The sequence below is a fragment of the Panulirus ornatus genome, chromosome 6 (genome assembly GCF_036320965.1).
Source record: "Panulirus ornatus isolate Po-2019 chromosome 6, ASM3632096v1, whole genome shotgun sequence".
Taxonomy (NCBI): domain Eukaryota; kingdom Metazoa; phylum Arthropoda; class Malacostraca; order Decapoda; family Palinuridae; genus Panulirus; species Panulirus ornatus.
The window spans coordinates 52002488-52028130 of NC_092229.1; the positions used below are offsets into that span (position 1 = coordinate 52002488).

Genomic DNA, 25643 nt, shown 5'->3' on the forward strand with positions numbered 1-25643 from the left:
CTATGGTTGACTGTTCATAGTACTCTTCTGTTACCCTCCATTACGATAGTGTGATTACATATCATATGACCTTTCAGGACCAGGTCAGATGCTAGGCTATCGTACGTAACAATCGTCCTGAAGGGTCGTACCATCGTGTTCAAGGGTCGTACCGTCGTCCTCAAGAGTCGTATTGACGTGCATAAGGGTCGTAACGACGTGCTCATAGGTCGTACAGTCTGAATTAAGGACTTGACTCGTTCAAATGAGTTCTTGATGATTTTCCTGCCTGATCATCTATGATCCTCTGATCATTTGCAGCTCAATGAGAGTGTCTACGCCATCTGGTGTGGGTTGGGTGGCCCCAGGGAGAAGGGCAGCGCCTCGCCCGAAGTCATACGAGACCTAATTACACTCTGCTTCGGTCAACATCACTCGCGAGCTTTTTTCTATGGCAATAATTGAATGACCTGGGCCATTCTTCGTCTCTGATTACCCCATCACCAACTACCGACAAGAGAAAGAAAAATGTCTATTTCTCATACACACACACACTATATATATATATATATATATATATATATATATATATATATATATATATATATATATATATATATATATATATATATATATATATACATGGTACTCATTTGCATTTGCTAGTCTTCTAAAATTCCTCTGTAAAGTCTGGTTTCTTACCCAAGCTTCACACACTTTACTGACGTTATCATTTTGACTTTGAAACATCCAGATTTACACACGATGCGACGTCAGATATTTGCATTTCTTTACGTCAGTACCTTGAAAAATACATATGGTACGATGTCATGTGAATGGCCTGTTGTATGATTAACATAATGTGTTTAAAAGAGAATAATTTTCCTTATTTCTGATATTTGCGAGAGCCAGCGCAATGAAAAGATCGAAGGGCGAGTGATCAATAGGCAACAAATTAACCTGAATCCTTTGTACTTTTGAAAACAATGTGTCCAAAAAAAAACTAGAGCAGATTATCATGAATCATTTACTTTTACTCAATATACTTCCACTTTCAAATATACTTACCTTTTCGTTCATCTTGTGATCTTCGTTCAGTCTCCTCCCTCCACCACCACACAGCTCATGCAAAACCATTCCCTCCTATTTCCACAAGTCTTACCTCTTTCATTCAACTCCTTTACCACCTTTGCATCCAGTTCCTTACCTGAAAAAAAACCCATGTTTTCCCACCATCCGTCCACCATACTGGAGACTCATAAGATCTCATTATTATGAGACAGTGGCAGAAATATAACTTAACTAAATCCTGGAAGACGTTGCCCCATTAAGACAGAGAAAAATGCTGAAAATGTTCCTTTCTCTGTCTCGAATCTTAGAAAGATTCGTTTCGTAGTACTAGTGAAACACAGTGTGAGCACTTGACGTTTTATTTTCCAATATATTATCATACAAAACAGGGACAATGACATCCTAATATAACATTTGATGCTATGATAACACTTTAAACATAAAAATAAATTGTAACATCTAGAATTGGTTTTTTTATCTTCTTTTTTTCTCTTTATTTCTCCATTATTTCTAGTCCTTCAAATATCGCGTCAATTAACATGAGAGAGTGAATCATGAAAATGGTTGATGATAAGTGTCATTTTGAGACAGTGCCTGTGTCTCGGCCAAGCCGAGGAGTGTGTCACTGTCCACACTCACACCCCTGTGGCCAGATCATGCGACAGTGCCATATGTAGGGAGATAATGCCAGCGTCTCCACCATAATTACCTGTGCCAAAGTCCAACTACAGTTAAGGCCAGACTAAGGGACAGTGCCTATTGAGAGATCATGGTGACTTGCAAGTCGTTCATATCCTTCATCCCATGCACCAAGTGGACTGCAAAAAGTGGTCATTCACCAGTAGTGGTCAGGGCTTTGGGATAGTGCCTGAGAGATGCTGGCGCCTGGGTGTGTTCTGCCTGCCCACCTTCCTCCCCTACCCACACACACACACACACCTGATCAGGGGAGCTTTTACCCACACACACAGTACTGGTACTTGCGTCCTAGCCAAGCTGATTATACACGGTGGCGTGCGAGACCCATGGTCAGCAACGTACACTAGGCCAGCAGTAATCCATAACAGTGTGTATATAAACTCTTCCTCTTTCGTTACTTTACATATTCATCGTTCATAATATCAAATGATAAAAGAGAGAAAAAGCTAATTAGAGAGTGAATGCTCGTGAAAAACAGTGGCAAAATTCATTTAGAATTATCTTCAGCTAACACTGGCAAAAGGGAATGAATGAGAACTCGGCTTGTTATTTTACATATTCTATTAAAAGAAGAAAAACAGCATGTAGAGAATTTATCATAAGGAAGATTGTTTTTCAGCTGAATCTGGAATTAAAATGAAATATCAGTGGAAATAGAGGAGAGACTAACAGAAATAATGACAATGATAGACATAACTGTAATATATATATATATATATATATATATATATCCACACAACTGAGTTCTCATCACTTCCATGTAATCAGGATCGGAGGCATTCTTAAGGTCTCTGCACAAGAGGATCAATCCCTTAAGGGCTTTTTACATCTCCAGACCTGACTTATCAGTACGTCTAGATCCTAAGAATCATCCCTGAGAACCTTGTTCTGTCATCTGGATTCACGTAAGTTTTCTTTATACATATACATTTGATAGTTAAGCTTGATACTTATAGATATCCCCAGAAAGCTTTACTATGCCTCTCAAGCTGAAATAGATACGTGGTTAAGCACATGATTTTCCTCTCCAGACCCAGACAAGATGATATATATGTAAATTTTGCCTAAAACTTGTCTCCTGTTATTTACGCGTAGAAAAATGTACCTGAAGTGTTTGATTTCTCCTCTAAACACGATACAATGTAGACAAATAACCCTCACTGTCCATTCTGTAGTTGATGGTTCATCATAAACATCAGAAAAACTCTATGATATAATTCTGTGTCACCTGCGTAAATGTAGAGGACTTTTCCTAAAGGAACAAAGATTGTTAATGGCCTTCATCAAGTAGTGCTTGTAGGGAATAATCTCCTGTATAGAGGAAAACAAATGCTTCTCGACAACAAGAAAAATATGATGACTAATATAATTGTCTTTTAAGGCATTCGTAAGTCCTCTCCTACAACTGGTTATGAAAAGGGGGGAAAAAGAAATGACTAGAGGACATTCTAGACAAAGTTATCTACTCTGTGAGGGAGTGGTGAATATTTTAGACCAAAGTGACTATGCCCTTAAGAGATGTATAGATCCTCATGGTAGAATCAAATCCTCATTAAGAGTAATCGAATCCTCCTGACCAGGATTAGTGTCTCAACGACCTTATGAATTCTCCAAACCATAATCCATTTCCGTCAAGTAATATGATGACTCTTTCAGCTCCAAGTTGCGTCGCAATTTAAGATATTCTAAGCCTTCTAGCGTAGGATGGATGACTGTCGAGAACTGGTTGTTTGAAGTCTTGTGTCTTGTCGCACAGCAGATTCAATAAGGTGATGCAGGCTGGTGTTAGCAGAGTGTTCAGCAAGGTTGTTAGGTGCCTCACCAAACACACACACACACACACACACACACACACACACGCACACACTGGAAATTAAGTCCCCGTCTATTACCCGAGGTAATATATTTCAGTTGAGAATATTTTCGAGCACAAGCTATTTCAGGAGATACAGGTAAGTTCTCTTCTTCATCTGGACCACACTTTCATCCATGAATGCATTTTTTTTTTTCGTTTTTCTCTTTTTTTTCTGTGCAATCCTTTTCAGTAAAGGTTTTATGGTACAAACACACAGTCTTGAGACGCACATATACATAGATGCTATGAAGGACATGATTGATGCTAAACCAATATGTTATTATCTATTCTTTTTCCTTTTCGATCTATTCTTACGCCAGTCTTCCCGACGGCACAAACAATAGCCATCATCATCATCATCATCATCATCATCAACAAAGTGTAACAGTTCCGTAAGTCTTTGTACATAGCGTCATTATCAACACGCAAAGCTCTGATGGTTCCATATTCTCTCTCTCTCTAGAGAAGGGAACTCTTCGTCAAATGGTAGTGCTCTCATTCCTCCAGAGGGACAGTTTAGGTCGCTCTGTATTTCAGCGCACTTGACAGAGCAGTTTGTGCTCTGTGGTGTCCTGACTACTTCACAGACTGGAGGTTTGTAAAAACTCTTGTACTAAAGACTATAAATCCCGGCTGAACTCCCGCATTTCATACTGTTTAAATACAATAGGAACTCCTTTTGTGTAAAAAGGTATTATACATTGTATGAATACAACAGACTTCCAATTAATACACTTTGAAATGTATATTCCACACTGATATCACGTTCATTATGACGAGCTACACAGGAAAAAAACATCGACACTTTATTTTTTTTTTTTGTTTCACTCCCAGTTCACGGGGTGTTACTGTGGCCACCATCACGTGAGATCGAAGGATCAACGTTCCTTGAACATATAGTAGTAGTTCTGTACCTCTGGCTCTATGAGGAAAATCACCACTGCAGGAAAAAAGAGAAGAACCATATGCACTTATCAAGTCCAAGCCCCTGATTAAAAGTGAACGTAAGGAAAGAAAAGGAATTCATGGCGTAGAACTTCAGGATTTGTCTTTGGTTCTCTGCGCCCCTTATGTGTAGTGGGGCAAAGCCAAGTCAGTGTTTCGCTAAGGTCCAGAGTACTTTTATTGTTTTCCTTTTCTGTCCACTAGCTCAAAGCCTTCCACAGCGTCCAAGTCATATGCGAAAGTCGACGCACACTGATTAATGTACACACGTGCACAACCGTCACAGAGATCGCAAATAAACAAGTTTTTTTTCCTTGATTAGTTTTATTTCATATATATATATATACTTTGTATTTATATACAGCTGTATTATTTTTTTTTATATCCCCCACAGTATATGAAAGTATACGGACTATATGGCGCTAAGCACTACACTGTTGCCAGAAATGCACACCAAGGCTTATCACATCGGCACTTCGAAGAACACCCCCCCTCCCGGGGATGAAGGGCGAGGAGGAGGGGGCCTTGCTTTGCCGCCGCCGGCGCTCTACAAGCTACGCTGGAAGACCCTTGGGTACGTGAGGGCGTCGAAGATGATGGCAACCAGCAGGAGAAGTGCCAGTGTCTCGGAGAGGGCGCGGGCACCTGCCGAAGAGGCAGTCTTTACCCCCAATTGCCTCACCGGCGTCTTCTCCGCTACCTCCGCTTCCTTCTGGCCTCGGCGACCTGTGGCCCCAGATTCCGTCGTCTCTGTGAAGGAAGGAAGGAAGGAAGGAATGAATGAAAGGAAAATGAGGGCGAGAGAGGGGGACCTGATGGATGGAAGGGATGGTTAGGGTGTGGTTGTCACGCTTGGAAGAGCTGGGATTCTGAACTTCGAGTCGACTGCAACCAGGAGGTCAAGATATTACGGTAAGACAAAAGACGAATAGAGAGAGAAGGAGGAAGTAGATCGACTCCTTTTCTTTAAGAAAATGGTAGATAGGAAGAGGAGGACAATAGGAGATAGGAAGGGAATCAAAGAACAAGTAAGAGAATACAAGACCGACATTTGGCAAATATCTGAAAACTGGGAAATGATTAATGTCGATTACGGTTTTAGGGTGGCAGCTGCGTGTTGACGTTGGAGGACCTATGAGAATAATGAGCATCTCATATACTCCTCTATATTCAGGGAAAGTAGGGAGTTTATGAGACTGCAAAGTGGTGATTAAGGTAGGGATGAAGGACAATTTAGTAACATGATTAATGGGGCCTTTTAAAAACCTATTATTTCATAATTTGTTTTTCTTCATTCGTTTACCCCCTCTCTTTTACAAACTGCTCCTCGCTCAACCTAATGTACACTGGAATATATTTCTACTTCGCCGTAAAAAGACTATAGGGGCATTTTTCCATCTGTTTTGGAAGGGAAAACATGGAAGAATGTAGAGAATTTTCTCACCACAGAAAGGCTTTGTGGGTGTGCACAGAATTAGGGCATTACCATCCAGTAGTGGCAGCAGCAGCAGCAGCAGTAGCAGTATTAGTAGCAGTATTAGTAGCAGTAGTAGTAGTAGTAGTAGTAGTAGTAGTAGTAGTAGTAGTAGTAGTATTAGTAGTAGCAGTATTAGTAGTGGCAGTAGTAGGGGATTTTATTAGCATTAGTTATAGTAGTAGGAGTAGTAGTTGTATTATTAGCATTAGTTATAGTAGTAGGAGTAGTGTAGTAGTAGTAGTAGTAGCAGTAGTAGTAGTAGCAATAGTAGTAGTAGTAGTAGTAGTAGTAGTAGTAGTAGTAGTAGTAGTAGTAGTAGTAGTAGTACAACGAGAAGTATCGATGGTGAGACTGATAATGAAGTCAATAGTTATGTTTAGTAGTTCCAGCATAAATAGCAGTTATTATGATATGAACAACTAAAACAACTGCAGTCTGTAGCATTACAGTATTCATGTAATCACCTCGGGCCTTTATTGCATCAAAATGAAGCTCATACCAACATCAACAGTGAAAGAAATATCTCGTTCTATTTTGTAACATAACATAAATTCATAATTCCCTGCATGCTCTCAAATACACTCGTCATCGCTTTCATTCACTACCAGGATATGCCAAGAAATTCACATTTCATCATTCTTGTAGCCCAAGATAATCAACTTTCATCTGCAATGTATATACCAAGAAACTCGGATTATATGAATTTTGTAGACTAAAAAAACCTTTTCGTCAGTCTTGTAGCCCAAGACACTCACTTCTCATCAGTCTTGCAGCCCAAGAACCTCACCTTTCTCTCCATAACTGTACCCTCAGAGACCTACCTTGGCGTAGGGAGAGAGAGAGAGAGAGAGAGAGAGAGAGAGAGAGAGAGAGAGAGAGAGAGAGAGAGAGAGAGAGAGAGAGAGAGAGAGAGAGAGAGAGAGAGAGAGAGAGAGAGAGAGAGAGAGAGAGAGAGAGAGAGAGAGCGATATACCAGCAAGAAAGCCGACCCCTGCAGTGAGGGACGACCCCCCCTTCTATGTTTCCTTACCTACGACAACATGTACCAGGACGGAAGAAGGACTGGCGTTGGCCGGCGCGCATGTGTAGTTCCCGGCGTGCTCGTCTGCCACTGCCGACACCGTCAGGATACTGAAGCAGAGGTTAGATAAGGGATTAGATTAACGCCTCAGGGTATGAGAGGTTATAAGACTGCACCTGGTGTGTCTCTTAAGGCTTAAGCAGATTAGGGTGGTGAAAGTTAGGAAGCTGGGTCTGTCTGTCTGTCTCTGTCTCTCTATCTCCCTCTTCGGCTCTCGTTTGAGAAATGTGATACTCTCTGTCTCTCCTCGATTGCCGTCTTAGGTATGTGATAGGCAAAGGGTACTGTTTCCTCAGGGTATGCCATAGATAAGGGCGTTACCTTACTGTGTCGTATCAGACCAAGATAAGGAATGATATGTTATCGGGAGATGAAACAGAGGAAGATAGCTTATCTCGAGGTAGGCAAACAAGTCATGGCGTCTTGTAAGAGTGAGGCAGGTCAGGATATGATCTTAGAAGGATGATAACAGGTTCTCTGTAAAGCGATATCTGAGGAGTTGGCTGGCCGAGATTTTGATATAGTATGTGGTTTAACTAGACTGTTATACGATGGTGAAATACCAAACAGTTTGGTTATAAGGTTATACTCATTTCCGAAACTTTTTTTCGTGGAGAAATAGTGCAAAAATAGATGTAATCTGGACTTCATTTAATTCTGTACAGTACGGTGAAGTTGCTTTCAGTAATGAGTTTGGCATACAGACCTATGGATAGGCCGTAGTCCATCTACTGTATTCCTTATTTGGAAATGTATAATATTTTCTATGTAATCCTGTGCAAAAACAATACCTTCACGAAGGTGTGTAAAAGACACAAATTGTGTTTTTGGCTGAATAATTAAACCATGAATGGTTTTCAAGTCATTTAATTCTAAAATTTACTCTGTAAAATGCATTGAGTCGATTACAGTGGCGATATTATTGCTGATGAATATAAATCTGTTTTACATAACAGAGGATTATAGAATAATCTGAATTATTAGCGGGTTGCCAGCCATAACCGGGTCATACTTGTATCACTATTGTGGCCAAAGTGTATCTAACTTATCTAATTTACATGCCAATCTCTGTGATCTAGTGAAAATGAAATATCTCAATATTGGTTTGATATCTATGTAACATTCTGTATTGACTAATATATTTCCAGTCATCCATGTTGTTACTTAAATTTGTCAAAGTTAGGGATATCTATTCCATAGGAAATATAAGACAGAAGTAATGGAAAAAATACTATGAAATATGCCCACTTTATTATATCTTGCAGGACTTACAAATATTGTGTGGTTTAAGATAACAATATTATATTTATCTCTGGGAGAGCACAAAAGGAACCCTGATATCAAAGAATAATCCATATCATACCTGCTTTGGTATATTTCAAGGGATATATCAGCAGATATGTGTGATTCATAATACATTTGGCCAATGGGTAAAGATTTGGAGAAGAAATGGCAAGTTAATGCCAACAGGATTGAGTACGAAAGACCCAGGGTCAGTTCCCTTTACGTGCTCGTAGCTGTGGGAAAACTCCACACCAAGATAGTGGTTCGAATCCTTTACGTGCTCGTAGGGGAAAACTCCACACCAAGATAGTGGTTCGAATCCTTTACGTGCTCGTATGGGAAAACTCCACACCAAGATAGTGGTTCGAATCCTTTACGTGCTCGTATGGGAAAACTCCACACCAAGATAGTGGTTCGAATCCTTTACTATTGTCTCACCTGTGTTCCTTATCAGGGGTGATGTGGACTCCCCTGTCAGCGTCGTAGTTGATCATCTTGGCGTTCTGGTACCAGAAAACGTACGTTGGGGGAGTAGAGGTGTCCTTTATGGTACACACTAATCTCAAGCCACTCCCCGCGGCCACTACACGTTCCCCGGGCCCCTGCATCTCGCTACGGGCGGCTGAAGGAACCAACCAGACACACATATGTCAACCTCTAAGACTCAGCTGTAAATACTTTAGATTTCAGTCGTTCGTTAGAATGGTAATATTCAAGGTTGGTATAATGACATGCAGGAAGTCAGAGCAAGAGTAAGCAGATGTGGTATTATGCTCTATTTATTGATATATATATATATATATGTGTGTGTGTGTGTGTGTGTGTGTGTGGGTGTGTGTGGGTGTGTGTGGGTGTGTGTGTGTGTGTGTGTGGGTGTGCATATTTCATTCCTATGACTAAATAGCACATTTCACTAAGCAACTGTAATCTACAGTGACAATATCCTTCCCGCTACCCGGAGATAGCAGAAATTTACGATCACCGCGGCAATAAAACCTTCATTAAGAATGCGAATGAAACACCTTTATCGAGGCAATTTCTCTTCCTCTTGGCTGATGGGCGGTAATTCTACGAATGGAGAACCGAAAAACAAACCATTATTGCTACTCTGCACGTGGGCGAAAAAAAAATGTATATAGAAGTTAAGCCTTGATATGAAAATTCTATTCTTCTAAAGAACATAGAGCTTTGTTGGTAGAGCAAGTCTTGCCCTCTGTCAATCGAAAACCAAATTCAATTATGATTGAAGTACCGGAGGGCGAATGGGACCGCGCCAACCAGTAGAAAGAAAATGGATTAAAAATGATGGGAGATGGAAAGAAATAGTCTAACATCCATTAGCCATTAGGCCACAACGTAAAGAATGTTCTTGTTGGATCTCTGACATTATAGGGAAAATAATTGCAACCTACGTATATATATATCTTCAGATATTTTACGATTCCCCAATATAGTTACTGAATTGGTGAGGAAATGGGTTGAATTCTGTGACAATGAAAAAAGTATGGGCTCCAACCCACAAAACATGTAGTCATAGAATCGAAACCGAAAAGCGCAGTTTCAAAGTATTTGCTTCGTGGGTAAAAAAGCTTCTTTATGGAAGACTCAAACACATATCTTCTGAGAGTGGTACGTACATTATACCAAGTGTATGTGTGGTTCAGAAAGTGATATAATATCCAATTGTGCTTCTTAATACGCTGAATATTTGACCTTAAAATAAAGAGGCAGTCAAGTTAAAATCATGACCCAGATAGCAGAAACATTCGGCAATATATATATATATATATATATATATATATATATATATATATATATATATATATGTATATATATATATATATATATATATATATATATATATATATATATATATATATATATATATATATATATATATATATATATATATATATATGCATTCCTACTTAATGGTAGATGGGCACCAACACTACTTCCAAGTCTCCTGAAACTCCCGCGTGTGTACACGGGCCCCGCCATGCGTACACAGCCCCGCGCCACTTGTACACGTTGCAGTGTGCTCATGAATAGCCCTCGTGTTGGCTGTAGTGGTCTGTGCAAACCTGTTAATCTGGCAGTACACACACACACACACACACACACAGTGGCTGAGGCCTCTCCTCCCAGGTGGCTGGGCTGACGCTACTGGATAGACTGGAGGAGGATGACGACGCCTGTGTTAGTTGAAGATGACGCCTGTGTTAAATGAGGATGACGACTGTGTTAGGTGAGGATGACGACTCCTGTGTTAGCTGAAGATGACGCCTGTGTTAACTGAGGATAACTCCTATGTTAATGTTACCGAGCATGACTTCCTGTGTTACCTTGCTGAGAATGACGTGTGTTTTCCGTTACTGAATTTGGCCTTAATGTTCCTTTATTGAAGATGTCTTCAGCGTTCCCTGAACGAAGATGTACAGCATCTACAATGTTCCCTAACTAAAAATGTCTAGTATTTCTAGTGTTCCCTTACTGTTGATGCAGGGTATTTTCAAATTCCAGCAACTGTTCTTCGGGCATAATGAACCAATTGCCTTGCTGGAAAAGTTTGTCTTGGTATTTGGGGATTTGAGGAACTCAAATGGGATCCTGAATCCTTTCTTTGGTGTACAAACTCTCCTCCCATCTACAGCTTAGACAGAGGGAGAGACAGATCAAGGATAAGCTAATCATACTCTCCCTCTTTCTCTAATTTCCCCCTTCCCCCTTATGCTTGCTTAACTCCTACTCTAAGTGACTCGTTGGCTACTTACTTTGGACTTTGAGGAAAGTCATGAAGGACATGGGTGGATGAGTAGAAGTCTGGCACTCGTACTCCCCCTCGTCACTCTTCGTCACATTCAACATGTGCAGAAACCACATCTGGCGGGAGATGAACAAGAAGGTATTGACATGAGGGTTGAGGAGGTGATGTTGACGTGTGGGTTCAAGAAGTGATGCTGACGTGTGGGTTGAAGAGGTGATGTTGACGTGTGGGTTGAAGAGGTGATGTTGACGTGTGGGTTCAAGAAGTGATGCTGACGTGTGGGTTGAAGAGGTGATGTTGACGTGTGGGTTGAAGAGGTGATGTTGACGTGTGGGTTGAGGGGGGGGGGTAATATTGTCGTGTGGGTTGAGCGTGGTAATACTCGAAGTTTCACTTCTGTTCTGTTTACATTTCCCGGCAGGAGAGCAAAGGCTCTTTTACGTACTGACGCACTGCCGAGAGAGGATCAAAATCTTACTTATTTACATATTTGTAAATTGGAAGAAGTGGAGAATTTCATCTAAGTTGTAAGGAAATGAAAATACTTTTATAGTATTACGAGAATAATGGCTTAAATAAGAATAGAAGTTTTCCTTGGATTGGAGGAGACAAGGATTTTATGTGTGCCCGGAGTAATCTAGAAGTTTAAATTGACTTTTAAGATGATAAGTGAATTCATATCACCCCTGAGGAGTAGATAAGATATTCACAAGTATGGAAGATTGGTCAAATGCTCATTTATGCCAACATCAGGTAAAAAGTTTTTAGTACTTTGAGGGTAAGTAGAAGGAGTCCAATTTCTTCATGAGTAGAATAAAAGGATTCAACACCTGCAGAGTACTATAGGTATCTTACGTCATCAGACTCACTAATACCATACGTTTCTCCAGGAAATTGCCAGTAATGGACGTGTCATAGAGGAGACAGGTATGAGTTTTTCCTCAAGCATGTATGTAAGGAGTACCATTATATTCCGCCGAAGGAAGCAGAACCAACGGCTGAAATTGCATGATACGTTAGGGTCGTCGGACCTGTTGTTTGTGAGGGAAAATGGTGAAGATAGAAGACGTAAAGACAGTTGCATTAGTTAGTGAGATCAATAGTAGCCACTACATAGAGAGTGAATGTGGCCATAGAACTGATGGAAAATGTACTAGTTTGAGCTGACAGGATTTTCATTTATTGGGTAAATTCTAATTTGTTTTCTTAAAGGAATAATCTAAAGGATGCTTTTAACACTAGCCGTTATGAGAGCCATGTGGCTGGTAGTGGCTTCGAACCCTCTGTTCTGCAGGTGAGAATAGTCTCACTCACAATGACGTCAAGTCGCCTATTTTACTCATGTATCAAGAGCATCTCGAATCATTTTCAATGAAGTTTGTCGATGAGTTAAGATCCCATCAACCTAAATGTTAATCAACGACACAGATAAAGAGATGAATGAATTGCGAATGAGTGAACACAGAGAAATACTATCATGTGCTACAACAGATACAGGAAAAAGATAAGAAAAAGATATGTAATAAGAATACAGGATGGTATCATGGGAATGAAAGATTAGAATCAGGGAATCATAGACTATCACACACTTCCATTCAGCACATGACGTGCTTGTTACTGTGAGCGGCAATTTGTAACTTTGAGTTGTGTATCAACTTCGTACACAAGTTGGAGTCGATACTCCACACCTCGACTGAGATGTAGCGGAGTGGATCCAGTGATAAGGCTTTCGAGTAACTAATAAACTATCGGTGGTCACCATTACTGTGTCTGCTGGTATGTGTGACTGACTATAAAGTCCACTCATGTGTTTGTGATTACAAAACTTGCGTGTTACTGGGAGAGAATTGTACACTTTGTATAAATACACAGAAGACTTTAGATCTAGAATATAATTCATATAGACAGATAAACACAGTATTACCTCCTCGCAATACTTCCTACTTAAATCGCACAATGGGATGATGTGCGATTTTTTTTAAGTGAAGATTTATTGTAACGTAAGAAGGAAGTTATCTCTAAATCATAGAAATAATATATCTTTTTCTTACACACTTAGCCATCTTGAGATAAAGTGATCTAAGTATTCTGCAAAAGGAGGAGGATATATATATATATATATATATATATATATATATATATATATATATATATATATATATATATATATATATATATATATATATATATATATATATATATATATATATATATATATATTCACCCTCTCTTTAAGGCAACTTTACCACCTTTACTGCTTCATTTTTCTCTTCGTTTGCAGCAGTGTGGAAGCATATCATGTTTCTCTCTGGCACCTTCATAACACCTCACATTTTTCTCCCGTACCTTGACGTACGTCCTTTTTGTCCTTCCTCGTGTCCCTTCGTCCTTCATGTCTCCCTGTCTTTCTTTCTTTTCTTTCTCCTCTGGATTTTATTACTTCCATTCTTTCTTTTTGAATCTTTCTTTTTTTTTCATGATTCATATCCTACTGTGTATCAGAATTCTTCCCTTCGATTAAATCTGATCCCCATCCTAGGTCCTTGTTCCTCTTACACCAGCTCCTCTTCTTCTTCCTCCTCCTCCTCCTCCAGACCTCAAAGCTGCTCATGTTTAAAGTCTCTCTCTATCTCTCTCTCTCTCTCTCTCTCTCTCTCTCTCTCTCTCTCTCTCTCTCTCTCTCTCTCCTTCCCTCCCTCACATTACCATACCGTCTGGTCATTAGGTTAGCTCAGGCCTCCAGCTTGGGAGACAGAGCCAGCACTCTCCCTTAATTACCAGGCTAGCCCACCTCACAAACACTGGCCCCTGCATTAGTAATGAGGTAGAAAGAGGGAGAGGAGGGAGGGAGGGAGGGAGGAGGGCCTGGCTGAGGGGCTCTGGTGGTGGTGGTGGAAGGAGGGGGGAAGGAGAGGCTGAGGCTGCATAGGTGGAGGGGCAGGTGAGGGAGTACACAGGGAGAGAGAGAGAGAGAGAGAGAGAGAGAGAGAGAGAGAGAGAGAGAGAGAGAGAGAGAGAGAGAGAGAGAGAGAGAGAGAGAGAGAGAGAGAGAGAGAGAGAGCAACTGACCTGTGTGTGCCTGGAGTCCTTTCGGCGAGAGTGTCTAGAGTGGGACACGAAGATGCGGCTGTCGCTGGTGTAGAGGTTCTCGCCTATGGCCAGCGGCTGCATGTCTTTCCGTCTGATCCACGACACCCGCTGCAGGAGACGATACAGAGAGAGATAGATAACCTTATCTCCTCCCTAGCAGGTGGATGACCCTGTCAGTGGCATATCAATATCAGATCCTATCAGTGTAATCATTGGTGTAACCAGATGTGTCTGTGTACTAATCACTTCTATTACATTCATGGTGATGATTAAATTCCTAGATATGCTTTTTCAATCTTGAGAAACACCAGTGCAATACTGGCTCTAAAAATGCAAATGAATGCTTAAAAGCGCATTCACTCCCGCTTTATGGTGTTTAACTCCTTGAATATATTAAACTCGGAACGATGAATACCTTTTCGAGATGATCCAGTAAGTTAAGACGAAGGCTAAAGAAGAAATATACTTAAGTATACTAACTCCAAAATGTCTTTCATGGTATAAAGAGGATTTCCAGGAAAGTATCATAGGTTTTAGGTAGCATCGACTGGAGAAAAAATATTCCAAGCCACCTCTTTGCATCGCCTCTAGAGAGAAAACAACGTGTCACTTCCAGTCATTGCGTGGGACAAAGTCTAACACCTCTTATTTCTCTGCAGTGTGTGGGGTGTTACATACAACTGGAGCGACAAGATATCGGTTTATAATAGTTTCCAGTCCCAAAAGCAATTCCCACTTCATCAATTTGTGAGTGACGGTCTAGCACAATTGCTAGTATATCTACATGCACGTCCATGGTCTATATAAACTAACACCTCAGCTGTGAAGAGGATTAATCTGGTATTTGGTTACTCATTTGATCACTCTTCGAGGTGATAGAGATTCTGTAGCGGTGGAGTAAGCACGGATAAGTTATTCGCCTGTTGGATCGACGTGTCTTACGTGAACTGTTTTATAACTGGGTAAAAGTTATGACATATAAATTTCATTTATTATCATATCACAAAGCATCTCTTTGTATTTTCTTACCGTCTCAAATTCCAAGTTACATTCGTTGTAAATGCCTCACACTACATCCAAAGTTTTAAATCATCGTAACAAACAGATCAGAAAAATGTTTTAGATTTTTTTGTTTAAAACTTATTGAAGTACGATTCATCAAGCCACACCATCATCACCAGAGAACTTACGTCACCCGTCGCTCTTGTAGCTGTGTGTATGTCAACGTTTAACTTGGAGCTCCTGAGTGTGCTTCATGTTAGTAAGCAGCCAAGAGGCACACACACACACACATATATATATATATATATATATATATATATATATATATATATATATATATATATATATATATATGCTCCGTTTCGGTACATTATACACGACATTCGGAAATTGGACGTGTGCAAATGAGGCCATTATCCACTTGTTGCTGACGCTGACTCGATAATGCAGCAAACGGAATTCTGTGCAAATTATATATATATATATATATATATATATATATATATATATATATATATATATATATATATATATATATATATATATATATATAATGTGTGTGTGCGTGAAACATCTTTCACAGTAAGTGAAATACCACAAAAACATTCTCTTCGAACAGAAAAAAAATAAGAGCCCTTGAAATAGACTCTGAAACCAAATGCGGCAAATATTCGAAGTACGAATTGCACGGGGGTGGAAACCGCCCCATGCAAGAATATACACCAAAACCCAACTATCTCTCGTCCAAGTTTTGAAACACTGGGGGAAAATCTGGGTACGAACCCAGGCGCTATCAACGCTGTTGTGTTATCAGTGGAGGGGGGATGGAATGGAAGGAAGGGGGTGGGGATCGGGAGGAAGAGGAGGAGGAGAAGGAGGAGGAGGAAGGGGAGGAGGAGTGTTTTCATCCGATAATAGGGGTTGCTGGATCGAGTTACGCTAGTTGTCCTCTGCCTCCTCCAGGAGGAGATATGATGATGGTCTTTGGGAGTGAGGTTCTTCTTTCTATGAGGGTTCGTGGTGCTGTTTCGGTACGTTTTTTCTTCTCTTTATTTTCTCTCCAAGGCGGATGGAGAGAGAGAGAGAGAGAGAGAGAGAGAGAGAGAGAGAGAGAGAGAGAGAGAGAGAGAGAGAGAGAGAGAGAGAGAGAGAGAGAGAGAGAGAGAGAGAGAGAGCTTGAAAGGGGCAAAGAAGCAAAAAGAAAACGGTAGACAGTATTTACGTGGGAGTGCTTACGACGATGATTTTTTTTTACTATAATGAACCCAGGGTGTTCATCCTCCCCTCTGGACGGGTCGATAAATGGGTAACTGGCAGAGGCTGTGTGTGTTTATGTGTGTGTATGCGTGTGTGTGTGTCCTTACGCATTCGTATGTAACTATCCCTGGCCTAACATGTATTCGTTCCTTTATCAGAAGACATACAATCCTTATTCAATAATGGCGTAAAACGTAAGATCATCTTCCTCAATTCTAACGTGAGGCATCTTGAAAGCCCGATAGATAGATAGCAGATTATATTCTTCCCGCGCAATCATGACTTTCATTATCATTCGTCAAAGTTTCGTTATGGAAAGAAAAAAAAGGTGAATTGGTACATTTGGTACATTTGGTACATATTGGTACATTTAATTCTTGTTGTACTCAAATACTCATTTAGTAACATAATTGTAATCATCAAAGTGTACAATAGCCACTCTTCATGAACTGTACAGAGGGAGATTATCACCACGAAGGACGTGTCTTGTATTCGTGTTATCAAACCTGTTATAAACCTACACATGTAGGTATGTGCGCTTTAGATGTGCCATCCATACTAACTACAAATTCATTGAATACTTTAGGTATCCATGCTATAGATTACTACCTGTGGCAGGTGTCCAAAGTCTCTGGAACAAAAATAGTCTTGACCGTCAACTATAAGGTGTTCCAGCTTTAAGAGAGAATATGTCCTCAATGTCAGACGGAGGGAGGACCGAACCCAGAATGGAGAATGTGTTCTTTGTCAAGTGGACGACGTCAACAGCATGAAAGTGGACAGGGTTTTTCATGGCACCTGGACGATTTCCACAGATCGAAGTGAACAGGCTCCTCTATGTCAACTGAGCGAGGTCAACAGAATAAAGTAGACAGAATCATTAATGCCAAATCGATCGTTTTCTTTCTATAATCCAGACGGTGTCCTTAAAAACCAACGGACAGCGAATTCAGCATCAAATAGAATGTCTTCATCATATCAACTTAATCAGGTCCTCAGTATCAGCTGAAGTGTTTCCCTACCATCCCCTGATGAGCTATTCATTGCATCGACTTGAAGTGATCTCCTTGCATCTAGTGCAGCGTGTCCTCAGGGCATATTGGAGAAACGTTTTCCTCAGCACCAGGTGGAGATTGTCCTCAGCACCACATGTAGCATAGCCTTACCATCAGCCTAGGTTGAGACGCATCTCCGTCCTCAGTCACGGTATTTCCTTTACATAAGCCATTATACATATCCTCACTTCTATTGCTAAATGTAGGGTCGAGAAACGATACTTATACCTTCCCTCGAAAGTCCTATACCCAATCACTCAGCAGGAGGGAATCAAATTCTACAAGCAGACTATAAATGGCTAAGAAAATCCAATCCAAATGACCACTGGAACCATGAATAGAAGATGTAAGAGGTGGATATGCAACTTGCCTTAGAATATTGAATGTGGAACGTAAAATGAGTCTCTTGGTTATGAAATTTTCGTTCTCCTCGTCTGCTGATCCTACGCAAAGACATGCCAGGAGAGAACAAAATCTAATCTGGTTTAGTATATATATATATATATATATATATATATATATATATATATATATATATATATATATATATATATATATATATATATATATATATATATATATATATATGTTACGTTCTCTGAAGAGGTGACCCTAAGTGATCAACCAGCCGGAAAATCCATCTATGTTATTCGTTTTATGCTCACCCACCGTGATACATCTAAGAGAATCAGCTTCATTTATCCCCATCCTTTTTCCCCTCAATCGTCGTCGGCTTTCTCATCGATGGATTCCTCTCTTCCATAGGTCTTCTTCCTATATCTAGAGAGATCCTTCTGGCCGTAACTTCATTGCATACGAAATCCCTTCAAGGGATCCTAACCAGATTGCGGTCAGAGGAAGAGTTTCCTTATCCTCGGATCTCACAAGATATCCGATTGGATCAACTTCGAGTGTTTGGATCCCGTACAACTCAGCATTCATACGTCTTCGGCGGACAATTTACATTGTTATACATCTCAAATCTTCCTAGTTTTCGCATCGATTGCGTTTGTGAGGATCCGTATATCCTGGTATCTAAAGCCCACTGGATGTATAAGAATACAGTTATATGCTTCCCTCCAAAAAAAAATCCTTTTAATGCGATGACGTCCCGTGAGTTACTCACTTGGAACAGTAATGGTTTTGTGGATACTAAGCTTCTATAAGTGGCTTACTGAACTCTGTGTACGAGAAGAGTGAGATTGCACAGTGGAATCAACATGTGAACGAAAAACTTGGCTTCTGTTGAAAAGAGCATACATCTGGGGAGCACATTTTGAACCATGGGTCAGTTAGTGTATTCAAAGTAAAAGTCAGTTTCCTTTTTTTCATAACAGAATACCCTGAAACACTGTGAAAAGATGTTCTATTTCAGTAACTCTGACTCAGAAAGCAGACGAGACAGCTCTCTCACACAGACAGACGTCATTATGATAATATATAGCCGGTATTCTTGTAGATGCCTTTGCGATAAATCGAGTTGTACTATCGGAAGATGGATAGTGACACACTTCCTTGCACAAAAACTTCTACTTACAGCAAAGCTGTGACGTGAGGAAGAAAGTATTATTCCATGGATAACTGGAATAATTTTGAAAGAAAAAGAGTATAAGAGAGGGACACTATAAGACAAAAGGATTGGCTTTACAGTGTAATCGCATCAGAGTTCTTTTGAACTGAGAGATGATATAAGTTAATTGATCTGAGTGAGGTCGTTAAATCAGTTATGCCTTATGTCAACTCAGTTTAGTTAAAGAAATAATGGTATCTCTTTATTCGTTTGTTAATCTGTCTGTGTGTTTAAGGTAGCAAGATACTCTGGTATTGCTACATGATTCGAAGTATATCGCCCATTTCCTCTCAGAAAATGACACCCTGCACACAGATCACTTGGGCAGACAAATGAGGATATAGCGTGACCACAATGGCTTCGAAAACGTAAAAAAACTTTGACCAGCTGAACATAATCAAAGTGTCAACGGCAGAAATACTTTGTGTTTCTTGTAAATGTGAACTTTGTGCCATTTGATCTATAATGCAAGATATAACACGGAATCATTCCAGTATTTCCATCCACTTGCTATTCATCGTAGGTGAACTGATTTCTACTGTGGCAAACTTTTTAACTAGATGAATGATTAATAGCAAAAAAGTTAGTCTCACTCAGGCTGCGTATCCTTTTCTGTAAACTCGAAAAGCGTCTGTCTACAGAGCTACTACCATTTCATTGTTGGTTCTAGTTCTATAACAAACAATATTGCATCTCATTTCTTTGCGACAGGACAGTAAGAGAGCTGTTGTGGTTCCATAACAAACTGTAATGCATCTCATTACTTTGCTACAGGACAGTATGATAGCGCTTGTGGTTCTTTAGCAAATTTCATTGCCTCCTGTTTCTTTGTTATACAACCGAAGGACAATGGGTTGTGGTTCTATAATGAACTGTATTGCCTCTTATCTCTTTGCCACCGAAGGGAGAGGATAATCAATTCTCTCGCATGTAGCTACTTTGTCTCTTCTATCCTTGGCTCTGAACCAAAGGCAAAATAGTCTTGTCCTACAGAGAGTTCTCCTTAATTTTCGTGGATATATGCCTGAAAGATAAAGGTTTTTGCCTTTTAATCAGATCAAAAGCAACCCCTGTCTATTTGATGGTCCGAAACGTGAATGTTTTTAGATATCTCACCAATTCATCCGATTCATCTCCATGGCCCAAAATCCCCCTAAAAAGAAGATTCAGTTTCCCTAAACCATCATTACTGCCTCATCGTGAACATCTGAGGGAAAAAATGTAGGATATTTGGATCCAACAAATAACCTTTTTGCCTGTTCTTTTCTGACTGCAAATCCAAATCGTCAGGTAAGTTTCTAAGCGACCGCTCATCTCTCTTTCTCTTCTTTCAAGATAATAATCTTCTCCTTCGCCCTTTTCGCCTTTCAGTTGTAGAACCCGAGACGATAAGGTTGTGTGACCTTACGAGCAATTCTTTTACCACATCTTCAACATTGCCTTCTGGTGGCTGATTCCCTGAGATCAAGCGTAAAGGGCAACAAGCTCGCTTGTTACTGGGGCATCGGTCACAAAGTCATCCAGCTTAATGCTGCTTAGGATCTTATTGCGTCGTCTTCAGAGGTGAGTGTTATCCAACTCCTCCTCCTCCTCCTCTCTGTCTAAGGACATGTCCTGTGACGTTAGGGACAAACCGATGTTTTCCCGAAATAAGAAAAATCACTGACATAAAATAACCGATAAACAACTAGTAAATGATGAGGTTGCTCTATAGATACATGCAGTAGATTGAAATCAATGAAATCAATGAAGTTAGTAGCATATTCTTTGCGTTGAAGTTTTTTGAGACATACTAAAGAGAAACCAATAAATATACTTTTTGGAAAGACATGTTTCTTAGTACCAAACGCTGATCCCCTGGTTTCTGCTGTAGTTAACAAGCAGCAGCTATAAACCTTGCGTCCAGAGGGAGAATAAAAGCAAATCGACGAGAACCAGAGATACTCATATGAGTCTTATGTAAATCTACCAATAAGTATTTTCTGCGAATTCGAACAGAGGATCTCGCTGTGATCCTAAACGCTCGCTAGTCTTTGAAATTATACACCAAAGAGCATCCCATCCCTTTGGAACCAAGGAGGCTTCAGGGTAACATGAGCATCACATCCCTTTGGATCCAAGGAGGCTTCAGGGTAAGATGACCCAGTCTGCTATAAGTGGAGGAAGAAAAAGAAAAAAAAATAGAAAACCCGGACTGACTTTAGCTGTTGTTGATGTCTGTGCCATTCACAACGTAAGTGTAAGGTCTCATGAAGATTACCCGATGATCTCTTCAATAGAAAACGTTGCACGTATAGAAAAATATTTAATGTAAGCAGGTGGCCCGTAAAAAAAAAAAGAAAATCAACAGAATATCTATATATGGTACACTTGACTGACTTGATCATATGGGGTAATCCACTCCGAAAAAGCTAAATAGATTCTAGTTTTTTTTCTTTTAGTTAAAAGGGATACTTGTCTGTTTCCATAACATCTTAGGCAGTTACACAAGGTAGTTAAGAACTTAGCTGGGCTGTGCTATACCCGACGTTATCTTAAGCACTCTCTTGTGAATATGCTTGTATTTAGACATTCTTAATTACGTTAGTGTGGAGCTTTTAGCGCCAGTGAAGCGCTGAGTGCTACTCTCTTGGAAGATGAATATGTACGTGTAGGAAGTGTGTGTGTAAGTGTAGGTATTGTGTGTGTGCACGGGACGATTTGTGGTTTACACTGTGTATGTGTTGCAAAGGAGTGTGTGTAGTGTGTATTTCTCGGTTTTCTTTCTTATAAAAAAAAACAAACACGATGTTTCTCACGATATTATGATACTTCATGGAAAATGAATATATTCTTGGGGGGTTGTCCTCACGGAGCTGTGTAGTACTGTAACATTCTCTGTACATGTATTTGCTGGTGGAAGGTACGTCTCATTACAGGTGACAGTGTACCAACTACAGGAAACCACTAGCGGCAGGTACTTACCGAGCCATACGCGTCTGAGGGAAGGGGACAAGCCAGTTTGGCGGCTTCACCAGGTAAGACGATGACATGAGTATTGTTGGCAACGGTGTCGAGTGAGCCGCCTCCTACTAACCCACCGCCCATCTCAACCTCCAGCTGTCCGCCGCCCATGCTGCCCTCACCAGCTGCCGGTGCCAGCAGTGCCGCCACTGGAAGTAAGCAGATGTACCATGACTCAAAGGTCAAGATATAAGGGTAGTAATCCATTTGCTGTAACTCAAGACTTGATATTTAGACTCGTTTAGTCTTCTAAATTGAAAGAAACACACACACACACACACATATAACACTGAAATACATTACAGTGATCTTCTTTTGATGGCCTGAAATAGAATACATTGAAAATCATTCCAGAAATACTTTTAGTTCTAAGATATACATCAAATATATCAATAACTGGTTGACAATAACGTCTTATAAATTTGCATACACGAAACTTATTGTTAAGATGTATTCTTTATGGCTGTATCTATCAGTTTCGAAAAGTATTTCGAGGGAATATTTCTCGTATAGTAGTGACAATGATTAAAGTAAATCTTTTTTGATCCTTATCTAGAAAAACAGATATCATAAACCCTAGACAAAATAGCTTGGACAATGCACTGGTCAAGGAATCCAAGAGCATACTCCTCTGTCTTTCTGTGGAATTCCCTCCTATTTAGTACAAGGGATTTCTTGGAATTTATTTTGGGATTCGATTCTCTTCCATCTCATTATTTCAAATTCTCGTGTTTTCTCCTTTAGTATTAGTTCCTCATGTTAGCTTTTCCCATCAATCAATCCTATACTGAGCACAATAATAGTTACCATGAATTTTTACTTGAAAAACATATTTGATGATTAGGAAGATTATGCATCAGTTCAGCATAATCATCCATAAATTGAGCATGATTACACATAATTTGATCATGATCATCCATGACGTGAGCATTATCATTTACGACCTGAGCATGATTTATGGACGAACTGGGCATGACCACAGAGAAAGACCTAGGCATAATGGTACCCCTACATTGACTTGGGAGCTGGTCAGAACGCCATAACACAAACTTGAATATAAATCCTGAAAGTTCATTTAACAGTCCATTAACTTGCCTAATGAAGTTAAGCCAACAGGATAAGCAGTTATTACCCTCGCTCTGTGTTTACCTGCTCGCCTGTTATGGCTTGTTTGGGAGACTCGTGGTAGAATTATCCGTAATTTATTTGGGCCTCTGGGATTAGCATCCTGACCATATAAAATGGTTTTGTGTGTTTTGAAATATCAGAGTTATGAAGCAGCGTCAACAATCAAGCTACATTATATATATATATATATATATATATATATATATATATATATATATATATATAAAGAGAGAGAGAGAGAGAGAGAGAGAGAGAGAGAGAGAGAGAGAGAGAGAGAGAGAGAGAGAGAGAGAGAGAGAGAGAGAGAGAGAGAGAGAGTTCCAGGTCTTGTCTGAAGTAACGTTTCCATATTCTTAAAGATCTTATGAGTGTCCAGTGCGATCCAGATATGTGATTCCCTTCATGTAGTTGTCATTTGCATTAAATCAGATAACCATTCACAGCTCACGAAAATATCTATTTCTATATGCAAAGGAATACATAGCAATGCTAACCAGAAACATTTGGTCTAAAAGAGACTGTGTATGACAGTGGAAGTGAACAAAAAGTCATGGATCAATGTGCTCTGTAAGTGTCTTAGATCAAGAGGTTAAAAGCCTCTCTGAGTAACGTATAATCAACTGACATAAAAAGTGCACAGGGAATCAGAGATAGTAATATAACAAGCTCCTCCTTGACTTATCTGTATATTTATAACTTCCATTCTATTACCAGATGATACACAACGTGACAATTTTACCAGCAGAGGCGCAGTAGCCACTTAAAGCTGTCACGGTGGCAAGCAATAAGCGAAAATGAAAAGCGTTTTACGTTTCTTGATGTCGGGAAAGCACGACCCAAAGTGTAGAATTGGCCTCGTCTGTTATCCCCCAGCATAAGCTGTCTTTTAATTACGAAGGAAAGCCGACCAGACCATGAAACTATTTAGCCAAGAAGCAATTCCTAATGGCTGTAGATCAGTTTCTTTCGTCTCATTAACTCCCTCGGAATCACTCGTAAGAATCGGGTAATTACAGGGCCACTACGCTGTAATTCATGTGGGTCAGGTCATACAACTGGGTAAGCAACACACATAACGGTAACAACATCGCTGGAAATTGTCGAGAAGTTTGACGATAAATACAGAAAGAATACGAACCCAAAGCTATTTAAGTACAGGTTACAGCTACATCAGATATACAAGAAGGTTCATAAATACTGAGAGATACAGGGGAGTGCAGGTAGAGTCTTGTAGAGATACAGGGGAGTGAAAGTAGAGTCTTGTAGAGATACAGGGGAGTGCAGGTAGAGTCTTGTAGAGATACAGGGGAGTGCAGGTAGAGTCTTGTAGAGATACAGGGGAGTGCAGGTAGAGTCTTGTAGAGATACAGGGGAGTGCAGGTAGAGTCTTGTAGAGATACAGGGGAGTGCAGGTAGAGTCTTGTAGAGATACAGGGGAGTGAAGGTAGAGTCTTGTAGAGATACAGGGGAGTGTAGGTAGAGTCTTGTAGAGATACAGGGGAGTGAAGGTAGAGTCCTGTAGAGATACAGGGGAGTGCAGATAGAGTCTTGTAGAGATACAGGGGAGTGTAGGTAGAGTCTTGTAGAGAAGGTGCAGGTTGGGGGATGGTGTAGCTGGTGGACAGGCGTCAAGGAGGTGATAGGCGACAGACAGTGGAAGGGGAAGGGTGAAATAAATACCGTCTCAGCGAATGACATCCTGGTGATCGAAGGCAGTGGAAGCTGGAGAGTGAGTGAGGTGATCTCGTAGAGGAGCGGGAAAACTTGAGATGTGATATGGAGAGGAGGTAAGGTAGGATAAAGCATACTTAGATAAAGGAGTAGCCAGCTAGAGATACAAGGTATTAGAGATACAGGAAGAGTGGTCATATTGAGGATGCAGGCTGGAAGACGGGCAGGTACAGGCTGGAAGGGAGCTGGGCTTTATTTTATGATGGGTTAATTTTTGTGAGCCCATGGGTTATAAATGGTCAGCGTTGTGCAGATATGTACCGTTGGAAGGGCTGGGTTACAGATAGGAAAAGTGGTGACAGGTGATGTATACATTAGACTGGATAATATGATACATACATCATATAGGGGATGATTATATGAATCGCATCCGAGAGAATGATGCATGTTAATGATTCTCGAAGGATGATATCACGGAAAAGATGCATGATAGAGGCACAAAGTAGTGGTCGGGCATCGTGTTAGCGAGAGTGTGGATGATAGACTACGGGTCTTCTGGACTGATGTAGCTAATGAACTACGTGGTGAGAGCTTGGGACGTAACCATCATCCGTAGTATATGTTTCCTATGTTTCCCTTATCATTGAGAGAGAGAGAGAGAGAGAGAGAGAGAGAGAGAGAGAGAGAGAGAGAGAGAGAGAGAGAGAGA

The 25643-nt window shown here is 40.3% G+C and overlaps 1 protein-coding gene across 3 annotated transcripts in view; it reads right to left on the reverse strand.

Annotated features, from left to right (window-relative positions):
• Nucleotides 1–1399: 1399 nt before the first annotated feature.
• Nucleotides 1400–25643, reverse strand: part of LOC139749231 (limbic system-associated membrane protein-like) — a 94126-nt gene continuing 69882 nt past the window's right edge. For all 3 annotated transcript variants that reach the window (XM_071662943.1, XM_071662940.1, XM_071662942.1), the window contains exons 3-8: nucleotides 22097–22284; nucleotides 14228–14356; nucleotides 11166–11274; nucleotides 8830–9013; nucleotides 7057–7157; nucleotides 1400–5299 (exon numbers count right to left, since the gene is read on the reverse strand). In XM_071662943.1, coding sequence (XP_071519044.1) covers nucleotides 5097–5299; nucleotides 7057–7157; nucleotides 8830–9013; nucleotides 11166–11274; nucleotides 14228–14356; nucleotides 22097–22284 — 914 coding nt within the window. In that variant the 3' untranslated portion in view covers nucleotides 1400–5096. The remainder of the gene's footprint in view (nucleotides 5300–7056; nucleotides 7158–8829; nucleotides 9014–11165; nucleotides 11275–14227; nucleotides 14357–22096; nucleotides 22285–25643) is intronic.